The following is a 12290-nucleotide window of genomic DNA, read 5'->3' on the forward strand; positions in this document are numbered from 1 at the left end:
TTTTAGTAATATAAGTTTAGTTGTAAATAAAAATAAAAATCAATCTTTATATTTTAAAACCAAATAATTTAAAATATTTATAAATTTTTAATTAAAAATATAATCTATATACAGATTCAATAAGAAAAGTTAATAAAATAACTTTTATCTAAATTAGTATAATTAACAAACAAATATATAGAATCATATTACTTATTTTGTAAATATTGCTTTGACGCCTCCTCTACCTTTTAGTAATAATTTTTTTTTCATAAATAAAATTAAATAATTTATTAAAAAATTTAATTTAATTTGATAACTTAATAGCTAATTTTTATAGTATATATAATTTAATATTTTAATTGTTAAATTTAAATATTGGTTATAAATAAAAATTAAATAATTCTTAATTTTTTTGTAATTTAAATTCATAACCTTATTAATATATTAATTAAATAACTTTTACGATTCAACCAAAAAACTAAATAAAATAATTCAAATTTAAACTAATATAAACATAAATAAACAATAAACTTAAAATTTTTAATTAATATATCAATTAAATAATTTAATATCTCAACTATTGAGTGGTAGTTTACATACAAATTCAATTAAATTATACTATTAATGTAAAAAATTTTATTTAAATTTAAATTATTGATATCTCTCTACCATTTTCAAAAAGTAAATAAAAATTTAATTACAATCTCAATAAAACAATTAATAAATAAAATTCTATTATTCCCATAAACACCACCCCTTCCAAATAAATATTTAATTTAACTCCATATCTATACAGATTCAATTTTTATAAAAATTTAAAATAACAATCCATTCATTAAATCTAGTCCAAAATATATGTCCTTGTAAATAAATGCATTTGTACTAAATTGTTGATTATTCGCTTGTTATTAGATAACTAAAATATATGAACTGAAGATGTAAATTAAAATAATTAAAATATACATTCGATTGGGCTCAGTAGTGCATTATTCAATCCCTACCTACTATGCATTCCTCAAAGCTAATTTTCATTGTTATGTTAATTAAATAATTTTTTTAACAGATGTATCTATATACAAATCCACTAAAAAAAGTTAATACAATAATAAATTTATAATTCCTTTCCGAAAAAATTTATTAGCATAAACAATTTAAATTTATAACCTAATAACTAATTAAATATATACAGATATTTATACCCCTCTACATTTAAATTTTAATCTCTTAATTTATATTTTAAATTAATATAAATGATTAAAAAATATGAGGTCTTATTATTCATAAAAATTATTAATCAGAAGCTCAACTCATAAATTTAAAACAACTCAGTACTGTAACCAATGGAATGAACTTCATTGACTTCTTGGCAATAGGCTGTAGCAAAACGAAATGAATGGTTAGTAAAGAACACAAATAAATGAAAAAACAAGTTTGTTTATTAATCCTGTTTCTTCCCTAAGGTTGAAGTAGGAATGGAAAAGAGCTACATTAGAATGTAGATGTTCTCACCGTGCAAAGTGAATCCGTGTTTGACCGTCACTGGAAGGTTACGATCCTCAGTTCAGCAACTGTTTTGTTTTCATTCCCTGCAAAGTGTTATTACGTGGCTACAAGGCTGTCTTTACAAGGTGATAAAATTGAGAAGCTTGAAGCTCAGTCCAAGCTCGCAAGAGCATAGTGAATACCACAAGAACATATTAATTCCCAGTTTACATGAAGTTTAATTAACAAGACATCTATCAGAATGAGTTACAGAAGGCAAGGCAAGGCAATTAACTTTTTTTCTGATGTCATTCCAATTATGAGAAACAAGGAAAGTCACTTTTTTCAAGATGTCAATCCAATTATGAGGTATAGAAATATGTTTTGCAAGGTGCCTGCAAAGACTGCCCAAGTGGCAGAGCCCATGGGCTCTCTCCAGGTTGGAGGACTCTAACGTACACCCCTAAGAAACAACACAATCAATGCTAGATAAGTTTTTAACATCTATACAATCAGCCAAGCACATTAATCCCATCTCGGCTGATAAAGAGGAACATTAACATTTTCATCATTTTGCTTTAATCTCATACAGTATCTCTTTCAACAGAGAAGCGAATTTAAGCAGTTAAGCATAACTCCACCCCAGTGTTTGGGATGAAAATAATGCTTGTAAGCCGACTCCTAGATTGACAAAAAAGAAAAGTAATATTTGATACCCAAAAACTTCTCTTGATCCATTAGTGAAATAATTATTAGCAACACAAATAAAGAGGCATACAACAGACATGTTATCTCCATAATATACATAAAGCCACAAACAAACACCAAGTGGACCTTTAACTCTTATAACACAAAGAGCTGAATTGACTCTTATAACTACTAATTGTGATGTGTCAACTCTCACCTACCTCACACTCCCATCTTACACGAGTTATTTTGTTATTTTTTGTATATGTGAAAAATATATTGACTATCCACTCCAGGAAGTAGAATCATCATGGGCAATGCCATTTCAAAAAATGCTAGAGGCCATACATTCACATACTTGTACAGATGTTTCAATTAACACTCAGAAAGCAAAATCGCAAATTAGAAACTGCAAACAAGAGATTTCTGTAGAGAGAAGAAGAAACATACTGACCCTTATAACGAAATGCATAAAGGAGCTATTAAAAAAAATAAAAGGGTTACCTCCATTTTGATACTGGAACCAACTATGAGCAGATCAATCAACGCAACAAAAGCATTTAACTTCTCTTCAATGCTGAAATCTGGATATTCATTCTCCATTAGTCCTAACAACCACCTCTCCTGGATTGCTCTCATCAACTTCATTGTATACTCAGTAGTGATAATATCAACCAACTTCACAATATAATTAATGAACTAGGCATGCCCAAAGACATGTAAAGAGAAGTACTTACGACATGCCAGAGAACATGTAAATGAAGTACCTACCAAAAGGGACTGACAAGAACCTAAACTCATGTACCAACATCATGCTCATTATGAGACAGATACTATGTCCATCCCGCTCAAGACCATGTATGCAAACCAAGTTACTGTGATGCATTTCAGATTGTTCTCTCCTCTCTAGACCCAAAAAAAGAAGCAGAAGGTTAAAATGGATCTAAAACAAAAGTATTGCAAACTATAACTTGAAACACTTCGGTTATTGCTCACATAAAAGAATAAAGTTGAGAGAAGTGCCAGCGTTTAACTTTTCCAATTGAGATAAGCATCTTTTCCTTGACGGAGTAAAGACTTCCGAATTGTCAAGGAGAGTTAGTTGACCCTGACCGGACAAAGCCAGAACCTTCCATTTTTCAGCAAAGCACCTTCCCAATGTTTTAACCTTACTGAATGCTTAACACGTAGTATCATGATTGTCAAAAGGTTATTAGTTCTTGGTGTCTAATGGACAGGATTACCTACATCCACCACAAATTTGTGGACAACTTTAACAATCCGCACGCCCAATTAATACAAAAGTCTGGAATTCTGATGATAAAAGAAAATTAAGAAAACTTTCAAAAAGCATGAACATACATTTATCCTTTCCTCCACATCAAGCATGCCAGAATTACCAACCAACATCTCCCGATATTCTCCAATGCACCATACAGCAACTCGAACAAGAGTTTCCTGGTGCAGACATAGCATATATTTAGGACATGAGTGCATGCATACAAGAAAACTTAATCAAATTTCACAATGAATTTATATTGCTGCTGCCATAACATACCTGTCCGCCTGCTGTTTGTACAGCCTTGTACAGTGCTCTAACAATATATCCATGGAGGTTAGAAGCATTAGTAATTACAATGATAAGGGCATGCCAGACTTCATCCTTCACATAATTCCCAGCCTGCAACACTATCACAACAATCAATTCTCACTTTTTAAGTGAGACAAAAGATCAACATAAAATGCTCAGGTCACCCTCTGCCCAAGCCTAAAGAAAATTGTAAAATATCATGTTCCTATACCTCATTGGTCATAGGATAGTATATGGACGATAAGCGAATCTTGAAAAGCTAAATTTTACTACCATCAAAATTAAACTATCTTTGCTTAAAGGCAAAATCATTTACTGTTACCAGGCGAAAAGCTCATGACGACAAGACAATAAAATAAAAAATTATAAAGGTTAAGTATCATGTTGGACCAAAAGGTCAATCTGGTTTATTATAATGCAACCAAACTTGTGCATTTGACGCAATAATCACAAGAAAGTACTAGGGAAAGACCTGCTCTTTTTCAGTTAGATAAGAGATCATCATTTTAACTCTGTGATCCATAACAACCACTTCCTAAGTAACCAACTTCTTGACTTTCTGACATACTGCACTCACACCAATATATTAACTACAACTAGTAATCGTGGCACATTCAATGTGCGTGCAAAATGGATCGAAATTCACTTAATACCTATATAAGTATATAATATTAATTAGATAGGATAAATGTGATTTGTTGTTATACATAATGTATTATGATTTTTTTCAAAAATAAATAAATGAAAATGATAGTTATCGTGAATACTGCAATGTATTTTACAAAAAAAGGCTGGGAAACTTACATAGATAAAAAGTATAATACAATGGAGAGGAGAGGAGAGAGAGAACAATGAGAGAAGGGAAAAGTTGACTTGTCATTTCTATTGATCTAGGGTTAATCCATACATATAGTGCACACCAAGGTGGTTGTTCTACACCCCTCAACCTAAAAAATATAGTATACATGAAAATGAAATCACAAGCTAGAGTTGCATATTTTTCTTGATACTCTAGGTACATGATAAAATAAGAAGGGTTTAATATGATTTCATGCCTCAAAGCTTAACATGGATGCTAATTTATCAATCATCATGGCAGATCTCTGCCTTACAGTGAAAATCAGTGAAATAAGAAATCCAGAAAGGCACAAATTTTACCTGTGTTAGAACCTTAACCATCTGATCAATGCACCATATTTTTTCAGGGGAAAACCTGGCACCACGCAGCAAGATGAATGAGATTCTGTATAACTACAATAAACTGGAGGATACATCATAATTCAAGTTCAACCAATTTATTTATATTGTCAACCTATATAGCAGGTCACGCATGTTTTACTACTTGGGTGATCACAGGCCACAGCACAACATGGAAAAGAAGAGAAAAAATACGTGAGGGCATAGAATTGAGGTAACTGAGAAATATGTGGCGGTGAAAGACAATAATGAGAGCAAAATAAGGTTTTGACATGCAATACATTTTCAGTAGAGGAGCTAGAGGGGCCACTAGTAGGGAAAAAGAAGAAAGACCTTCTAAATGTCCTGTTACTGAAACAATTGTTTCAGAACAAAGCAAATATCTGACCTATAAGACAAAGCAAAATCAATCAATAACCACACTTTCTTAAACCTTGAAAGTTGGAGAAAACAACTCATGCAGAGACCAAATCAAGCAGATATTTTGAAAAGTACTCCATATTTATGAGCTGCTTCAAGACACACGGACACACATTCACATGAAGTCATGAACATAGCATGCTTCAAACATCATATTATAAAACTAATTGGACAAGAAAGTGAGCAAACCTTATAGACAAACTATAGATCATTCAACTTACTTCTCCATAATTGAGCAAATTTTGGCCGTGAGGTCTCCCTTAAATTCTGGTTCACTTACTTCTAGATAATCAACAAGCTCCTTTGTCAAAGGCTTCACATTGCTTTCATTTACTAGAAGACAAACAAGCTCTAGGGCCCTTTTACGGATCGAAGAATCTGGACCCTGCCATCAAATAAGAATCCATAAGCACCCAATTCTATTCTTATCATAGTAGTTAATGGCGCGCGCGAGAGGCGCAACCCTCGCGCCATTTGCAGCCTATGGTGTGTGAGTGAAAATCAGTGAAATAAGAAATCCAGGAAGGTACAAATTCTACCTGTGTTAGAACCTTCACCATCTGATCAATGCACCATATTTTTTCAGGGGAAAACCTGGCACCACGAAGCAAGATGAATGAGATTATGTATAACTACAATAAACTGGGAGATACATCATAATTCAAGTTCAACCAATTTATTTATATTGTCAACCTATATAGCAGGTCACGCATGTTTTACTACTTGGGTGATCACAGGCCACAGCACAACATGGAAAAGAAGAGAAAAAAGACGTGAGGGCATAGAACTGAGGTAACTGAGAAATATGTGGCGGTGAAAGACAATAATGAGAGCAAAATAAGGTTTTGACATGCAATACATTTTCAGTAGAGGAGCTAGAGGGGCCACTAGTAGGGAAAAAGAAGAAAGACCTTTTAAATGTCCTGTTACTGAAACAATTGTTTCAGAACAAAGCAAATATCTGACCTATAAGACAAAGCAAAATCAATCAATAACCAAACTTTCTTAAACCTTGAAAGTTGGAGAAAACAACTCGTCCAGAGACCAAATCAAGCAGATATTTTGAAAAGTACTCCATCATATTTATGAGCTGCTTCAAGACACACGGACACACATTCACATGAAGTCATGAACATAGCATGCATCAAACATCATATTATAAAACTAATTGGACAAGAAAGTGAGCAAACCTTATAGACAAACTATAGATCATTCAACTTACTTCTCCATAATTGAGCAAATTTTGGCCGTGAGGTCTCCCTTAAATTCCGGTTCACTTACTTCTAGATAATCAACAAGCTCCTTTGTCAAAGGCTTCACATTGCTTTCATTTACTAGAAGACAAACAAGCTCGAGGGCCCTTTCACGGATCGAAGAATCTGGATCCTGCCATCCAATAAGAATCCATAAGCACCTAATTCTATTCTTATCATAGTAGTTAATGGCGCGCGCGAGAGGCGCAACCCTCGCGCCATTCGCAGCCTATGGTGTGTGAGTGAAAATCAGTGAAATAAGAAATCCAGAAAGGTACAAATTTTACCTGTGTTAGAACCTTCACCATCTGATCAGGAGTGCAAATTCAATTTCTATCCTGATATTGTCATACATTTATACTTTATCTTCATCTCATTAATAAAATAACTACATATTATAAGCATGTAAACGTATATGGAATTAATATATTTACTAATTATATTAAAAATATTAATTAGCATATTCTCAACTAAAACCATAGACTATAAGTAAACAAATTTTTAAGTAGAAAGTAAGTGTAAAGAAAATATGTGAACAATAAAAGAAAAGAAAGTAGTATATAAAGGGGCAGAAGACGACACACAACATTAATTATAAGATATGCTAGCTCTAAAAAAAAATCCCCTCACCACAATAAAACAAGAGTTAAACCACACTCCCACAACTTCAATTGTGAAGTGAAAAAAACTATCACCTACCTTACACACCCACTCCCATCCTCTAGGAAATTGGGGTAACTTAACATCACTAAAGTATGTAATAAAATCTTTCCCAATCACTCAAATAAGCATGCATATGAGCTTTAAAATATATCTTATTCCCCCACACCGAAACCATGACCACCCTCAAGCATGTTTCAATCCAAATACACAAATTATCCAAGTAGCAATTCTCAAATATCCTTTCATGTCACTCAAGTATATCCCCTATACTAATAAGACTTAATAGTATAAGAAGAGCCAGCAATATTGAGACAAGCACTTGCAGTACAACATACAATATTCAACACACAAGTATACCATTGACTTCATCAAAATAAAATGAAACAAGTCTCAACACTCTCACAAAGGTATCAATGTAATCACTCCACTCATAAAGTGTTTAAGAATTTGGGTTCCACTCAAATCAATACATAGAATGCCATTACCATAGGCTTGCTTGTGAATCAAATCTCCTCCACCAACGAAATGAAAATTAATACATGAATCAAAGGGTCTTTTCAAGGGTTGTAATGGGGCTTAGGACAAGGTGTGGCAAAAGATAGGCCGAATTGGGGCTTATGAATTCAAAGGAGCGATGCCAACCTAGTTGCTTATCTTTCCAACCTCATTGCCATTCAACTCGATTCAAGTAAGTTGAACAATCAAACACCTCCAATTTTTTCGTTTTCTATTTCTTTTTCTTCTTTCCTTTCGTTTTTTCTTCTTTTTCTTCTTTTTTTCCTCATTTTCTTCTTTCCTTTCTTTTTTTTCTTTTTTTTTCTCAATATTTTCTTCTTTCCTTTCTTTTTTGCTTCTTCTTTCTCTTCTCCTTTTTTCTTCATCTCTTTGTTCTTTCTGTTTCATCATTTGTTTTTCATTTCCTCGTTCTATTTCTCTTTTTGTTTTCCTTGGGGATAGCAGTGCATCCGTTGTTCTTCACTCATTTTCATGTCAATTTACAAGCAACCAAGCCAACACCGTCCCCTTAAATGGGTTCAAAAATCAGTTCAGGAGATAATCAAGAAGGGGGGATGATTCAGCTTATGACGTGGTTTAACCAACAAAAGAAAAGCCAAGGCTCAAATGAGTTATTCTATGGGTGAATTCAAGGTAGGCTCTTTTGAGGTAATGGGGTATTCCTAAGTGCCCTTATCACTTTCATGCACCAAACTTACAAGAATGCGGACTCAAAATGTATTACACAAGCAAGTTCTAGAATGGACACACTAAGTTTGATGCCCTCGATCAAAAGAAATGTAGCACTGTTTAAATGAAAGTGCTTGGGTCCAAAAGCTCACACAAAGGCTTTTGTGTTGATTCTTGAACATTGTTCATTTGATGCAGCCAATGGGACACACTTCACACTACTTTTTTTTTATATGCCACTAGTGCTAGTCTCTCCTGCTTATCTCGACTTATACCAAAAATTCCTATTAATCTAAGGGACAACACAAGACAACAATCAGAAAATTCAAGTGCTACCACAGGATAATTCGCATATTTTTCTCAAGACACTGACTTCCTTCACAAGTTTCGGTGTTCACTAAAAATTGTCAACCCCCAAATAAAAACTTTTAGTCCTCACACATCCACATTCCAACACATTAATTCCCCAACTAATCTAATTCAATTGTCACATTGAATATTGGGCTCCAATCTCTTGTTACTTTATTACAAGAAAGATTGTTTGGCAAGTCACTCTAATCCAATACGAGTAATATGTCATAATACATAGAGTGCACAAGCAACAATAAATCAAAGTTTTGGAAGTTCCAAGTCATATCTTCCTTTATTTTTCTGAAACAAGTCTTTCATAACTAAGTCCTACAGAGATTTGCACCCCTTTCTGATCTAGTTCAATTGTCAAAAAGTATTAATTAGAAACAATGAGCTACAAAAACTAAAGAAAAGATAAATTCAAGCATAGCAAATCTTTTCTACATATGAGAATTGCGAAACTTACCTATTAATCACAAAGCAAGATAAAAATGCAGCAAATTTCATGCACCTCTCAAACAATAATAAAGAAATGAAAGCCATGTAGAGTTGTGGTTGCCGCTATCAAGGGGTGCACATGCGAGGCAAGAGCCATGAGCTCCACCAGCCTACCTTATCTGCATTGCCATTGCTAAAAAAATTGATTAAGCAAGTAGATACTGCTTCAAGGGAGACAAATACATTTTAACAGAATAATTCCAAGACTAGTATGAGCCTCGAGCATCTTGCACCATTTAAGGTAGACTAGATAATTATTTCTGATGAAGATATGTTCAATACAAAATTTAAAACAACAAGGGAGCTTTTAAATGGGTTAGTGAAAAGATGATATAATAAAATTTTGGTGAAGTTGGGATAACGTGCAAAAAGGCTGATAGCAGACTAACAAGTGTCCATGAAATCCTCACAGGTATAAAACAGAAGAAGTTTGATTAAAATTGACGATATACTTGGTGAAAATTCAGGTCTAGTTCCCTTACAGTTTAAAGCCAAATCAGGATAAGTAATCAGAGCTGGTTTGTCCTGATCACCGAAAACAGCAACAGAGACAGAACCGCAGCCAGTTTTTACTATATGTTCCTGTAAACCAGTGCAAAAAAGTTAGTTTGTATGATTGTCAAATAAATAACAAAAGTAAAAACTGGAAAAAGTTGTTCTCGGGATTACTGCCAACTGACTGATCACTCTCCAAATATATACATATGGTGTCAAAAGACTCATATAGGAGCACAATCAAAGGCGGCAGCAAAGAATTAGAATAGATCATCCACCATAATTCCACTAGCTACTGCAACAATTTGCATTGAAATAATTCAAGCTTTTAAAGAGCTACCCACCAATCCGAAGCTCACATCCACCAGCTTGAAAGAATTTGCTAAAAAATTTTCTAGTTTCCATTATTTCCTTGAAGGACAAGAAATTCTCCACTTTCCAGGTGAATGAGCTCCTCTTCCCAATTCCATCTGACTGAGAACAGGCAGTTCCTGAGTCAGTTTCTTGATCAATGAAGTCCTGCATTATGGAAGTTTCTTTCAATATAAGAACCTCAGCACAGAAGATAACAGTATCCTGGACTAGAAATCCAGAATCCTGATCAAAGAGACTAGTGAGTGTCACAAACTCGAAAACAATATCACCTCACATCAGGGACGTCGTTCTAACGACTGAACTAGGGGCCGGCACCACCATTAACATGCCCATTGCTATGGATCCCAACACCATTTGGGATAAGCGGAGGAGGCAATCCAACAGCCATTGGAGGCGTAGGTGTTTACAACCCATGTGTGTGAGGTAGGTTGTGGGAACTTACAAGTGGACTCCCAGGTGGACTTCCTTTACGCTGTTGTATGGCATGTATCTGCCTCAGTTCTTCTTCATGGATACGTGATATTGTCTCGAGCTCCTTCATTGACAAAGCTTCCAGCCCAGCACCATATAGAGGAGCATGCCATGACATCTCTTCCTGAAGTTGAGCCTCTAGATGGCGGATGTATTGCTGCAAGAAAATAGCACTCTATCAGCAACAACATCAAATAATCAGATTCCTTCACATAAAGGAGCTGACATTAAGGAAAATCGTTCAGGGGCTAAAAAGTCATTTTTTAATGAGAGAAAAGTCAATAATCCAATCAAGTACTAAGCTAATTGAGATACTGCAAACAACTTCAGCAAACACAACCTCGCAGGCCTGCAATTTGGACTCCATCCCATCAATATATGCCTCACATCGGGCAACCTTTTCTACAGAATTCTAATAAGACTCCAAGATAAGTCTAACAGTAATAGCATCAATAATGTCAGCTTCTACCCTGACTTTCTGCTGCTAGGAACAATATTTAGACACTCCTTAGCCTTCCATACCAGGACACAAATTCCAGAAAATTGATCAATTAATTCAATATAGATGCGGGCCAAGGAAATTTTGACAACCAAAATTTGCCATGACTAATATAGTAAAAGAAGAGTTGCCAAAAAAAAAAAGAAGTATAGATAAGAATGGTAGGCCTGGTTCTTAATTAATGACTAAACAAAAGTCATAGAAAATGATTTGACAATTGTTTTCAATGAATAAACATTCGTTGGACTAACTTTAAGGCACAACCCATAACAGATATCAGTTTCTTCCTTTTTTATCAAAATTATCATTCCCCATGCCATATAAAATCACGACTCCACCAGAAAATCCACAAATTAATCACATGCAACCACAGATTCACAAATGTTCGTATCCACAAAAAAGATTCAAGCTAAATAACACCATAAAAAGTTAAACAATTACAGAAATATAAAAATATTAAGGAGCTATAAACGATACTTACATTGATACAAACAAAGAGAAGAGAGAAGTCGGCAACTTAATTTCTTTTCCTTTTTTCTTGCCCTTTCTTCTCTACTCTCCGGCTTTTCAAACCCTAAATAAATGAAATAAAAAATCGAGAGGTGGAAACATGTGAGTGTAGATGGGGTTTGATGGTGGGCTCGAGTAAAATGGTGGGAAGAGAACACTAGTTTTGAGGGTTTTTACCAGGTATTCTTTCTTGGATTTTTGTGTTGCACCCACCTACATTGCTGCTTCTCCTCGGTGCACTGAATGGTGAACAAATCCATCTTCGCTTCCATCAACCGGAGAAAAAAACCCAAATGAAAATCCTCAAACAATGGCACTAAACCCTAACCCCTCTCTTGATTTTTTCTCTCTGTTTTTAAGGGTTTTAAGCAGTGGGGTTCAGAAAACTCTTTCAGTTGCCCCTGCTTTTCTTCTCTCTTTGCTCAAGATTGCAAGATCGTTCAAGAATCTCTCTTCTTTGTTACAGCCTCATCTCTACCATGTTCCTCTTTGTTCAAGATTGCAAGATCGTTCAAGAATCTCTCTTCTTTGTTACAGCCTCATCTCTACAAAACATGGTGCTTGATTTCGCATTGCTTTTCTTGGAATTGAAAGCTCTCGTGTTATATCTGGCGGTGTTGGGGTATATTTG

The 12290-nt window shown here is 34.3% G+C and overlaps 1 protein-coding gene across 12 annotated transcripts; it reads right to left on the minus strand.

The window, feature by feature from the left end:
- Window positions 1-1253: 1253 nt before the first annotated feature.
- Window positions 1254-12290, minus strand: LOC105178678 (AP-1 complex subunit gamma-2-like). 12 transcript variants are annotated; one of them, XR_016063247.1, is made up of 14 exons: window positions 11837-12290; window positions 11631-11723; window positions 10449-10807; window positions 10149-10323; window positions 6900-9891; window positions 6582-6745; window positions 5899-5953; window positions 5581-5744; window positions 4901-4955; window positions 3710-3832; window positions 3514-3609; window positions 2656-3057; window positions 1492-1550; window positions 1254-1356 (listed from the first exon to the last, which is right to left on the minus strand). XR_016063247.1 is itself a non-coding variant. In XM_088876586.1 (12 exons), exons 5-12 carry the CDS (start codon window positions 6918-6920, stop codon window positions 2971-2973), a joined length of 765 nt encoding a protein of 254 aa, XP_088732712.1. In that variant the 5' UTR covers window positions 6921-9891; window positions 10149-10323; window positions 10449-10807; window positions 11631-11723; window positions 11837-12290; the 3' UTR covers window positions 1254-2970. The 12 variants fall into 12 exon arrangements, 1 of the variants encoding a protein (XP_088732712.1); XR_016063245.1 differs by having other exon boundaries at window positions 1492-1568; XR_016063244.1 differs by having other exon boundaries at window positions 1492-3057; window positions 6900-9428; window positions 9792-9891; window positions 11837-12289.

This window comes from Sesamum indicum, linkage group LG12 (genome assembly GCF_026168435.1).
Source record: "Sesamum indicum cultivar Baizhima isolate 11 linkage group LG12, ASM2616843v1, whole genome shotgun sequence".
Lineage (NCBI taxonomy): Eukaryota > Viridiplantae > Streptophyta > Magnoliopsida > Lamiales > Pedaliaceae > Sesamum > Sesamum indicum.

Excerpts from the sequence above, each read along its gene's own strand:
- LOC105178678 (XM_088876586.1), bottom strand. The coding sequence starts at position 6,920 with ATGGTGAAGGTTCTAACACAG. Across the intron at positions 5,745-5,898 it reads TGGTGAAGGTTCTAACACAG|GGTCCAGATTCTTCGATCCG; the intron begins GTAGAATTTGTA and ends ATTTGATGGCAG. Across the intron at positions 3,610-3,709 it reads TACAAACAGCAGGCGGACAG|GAAACTCTTGTTCGAGTTGC; the intron begins GTATGTTATGGC and ends TGTCTGCACCAG.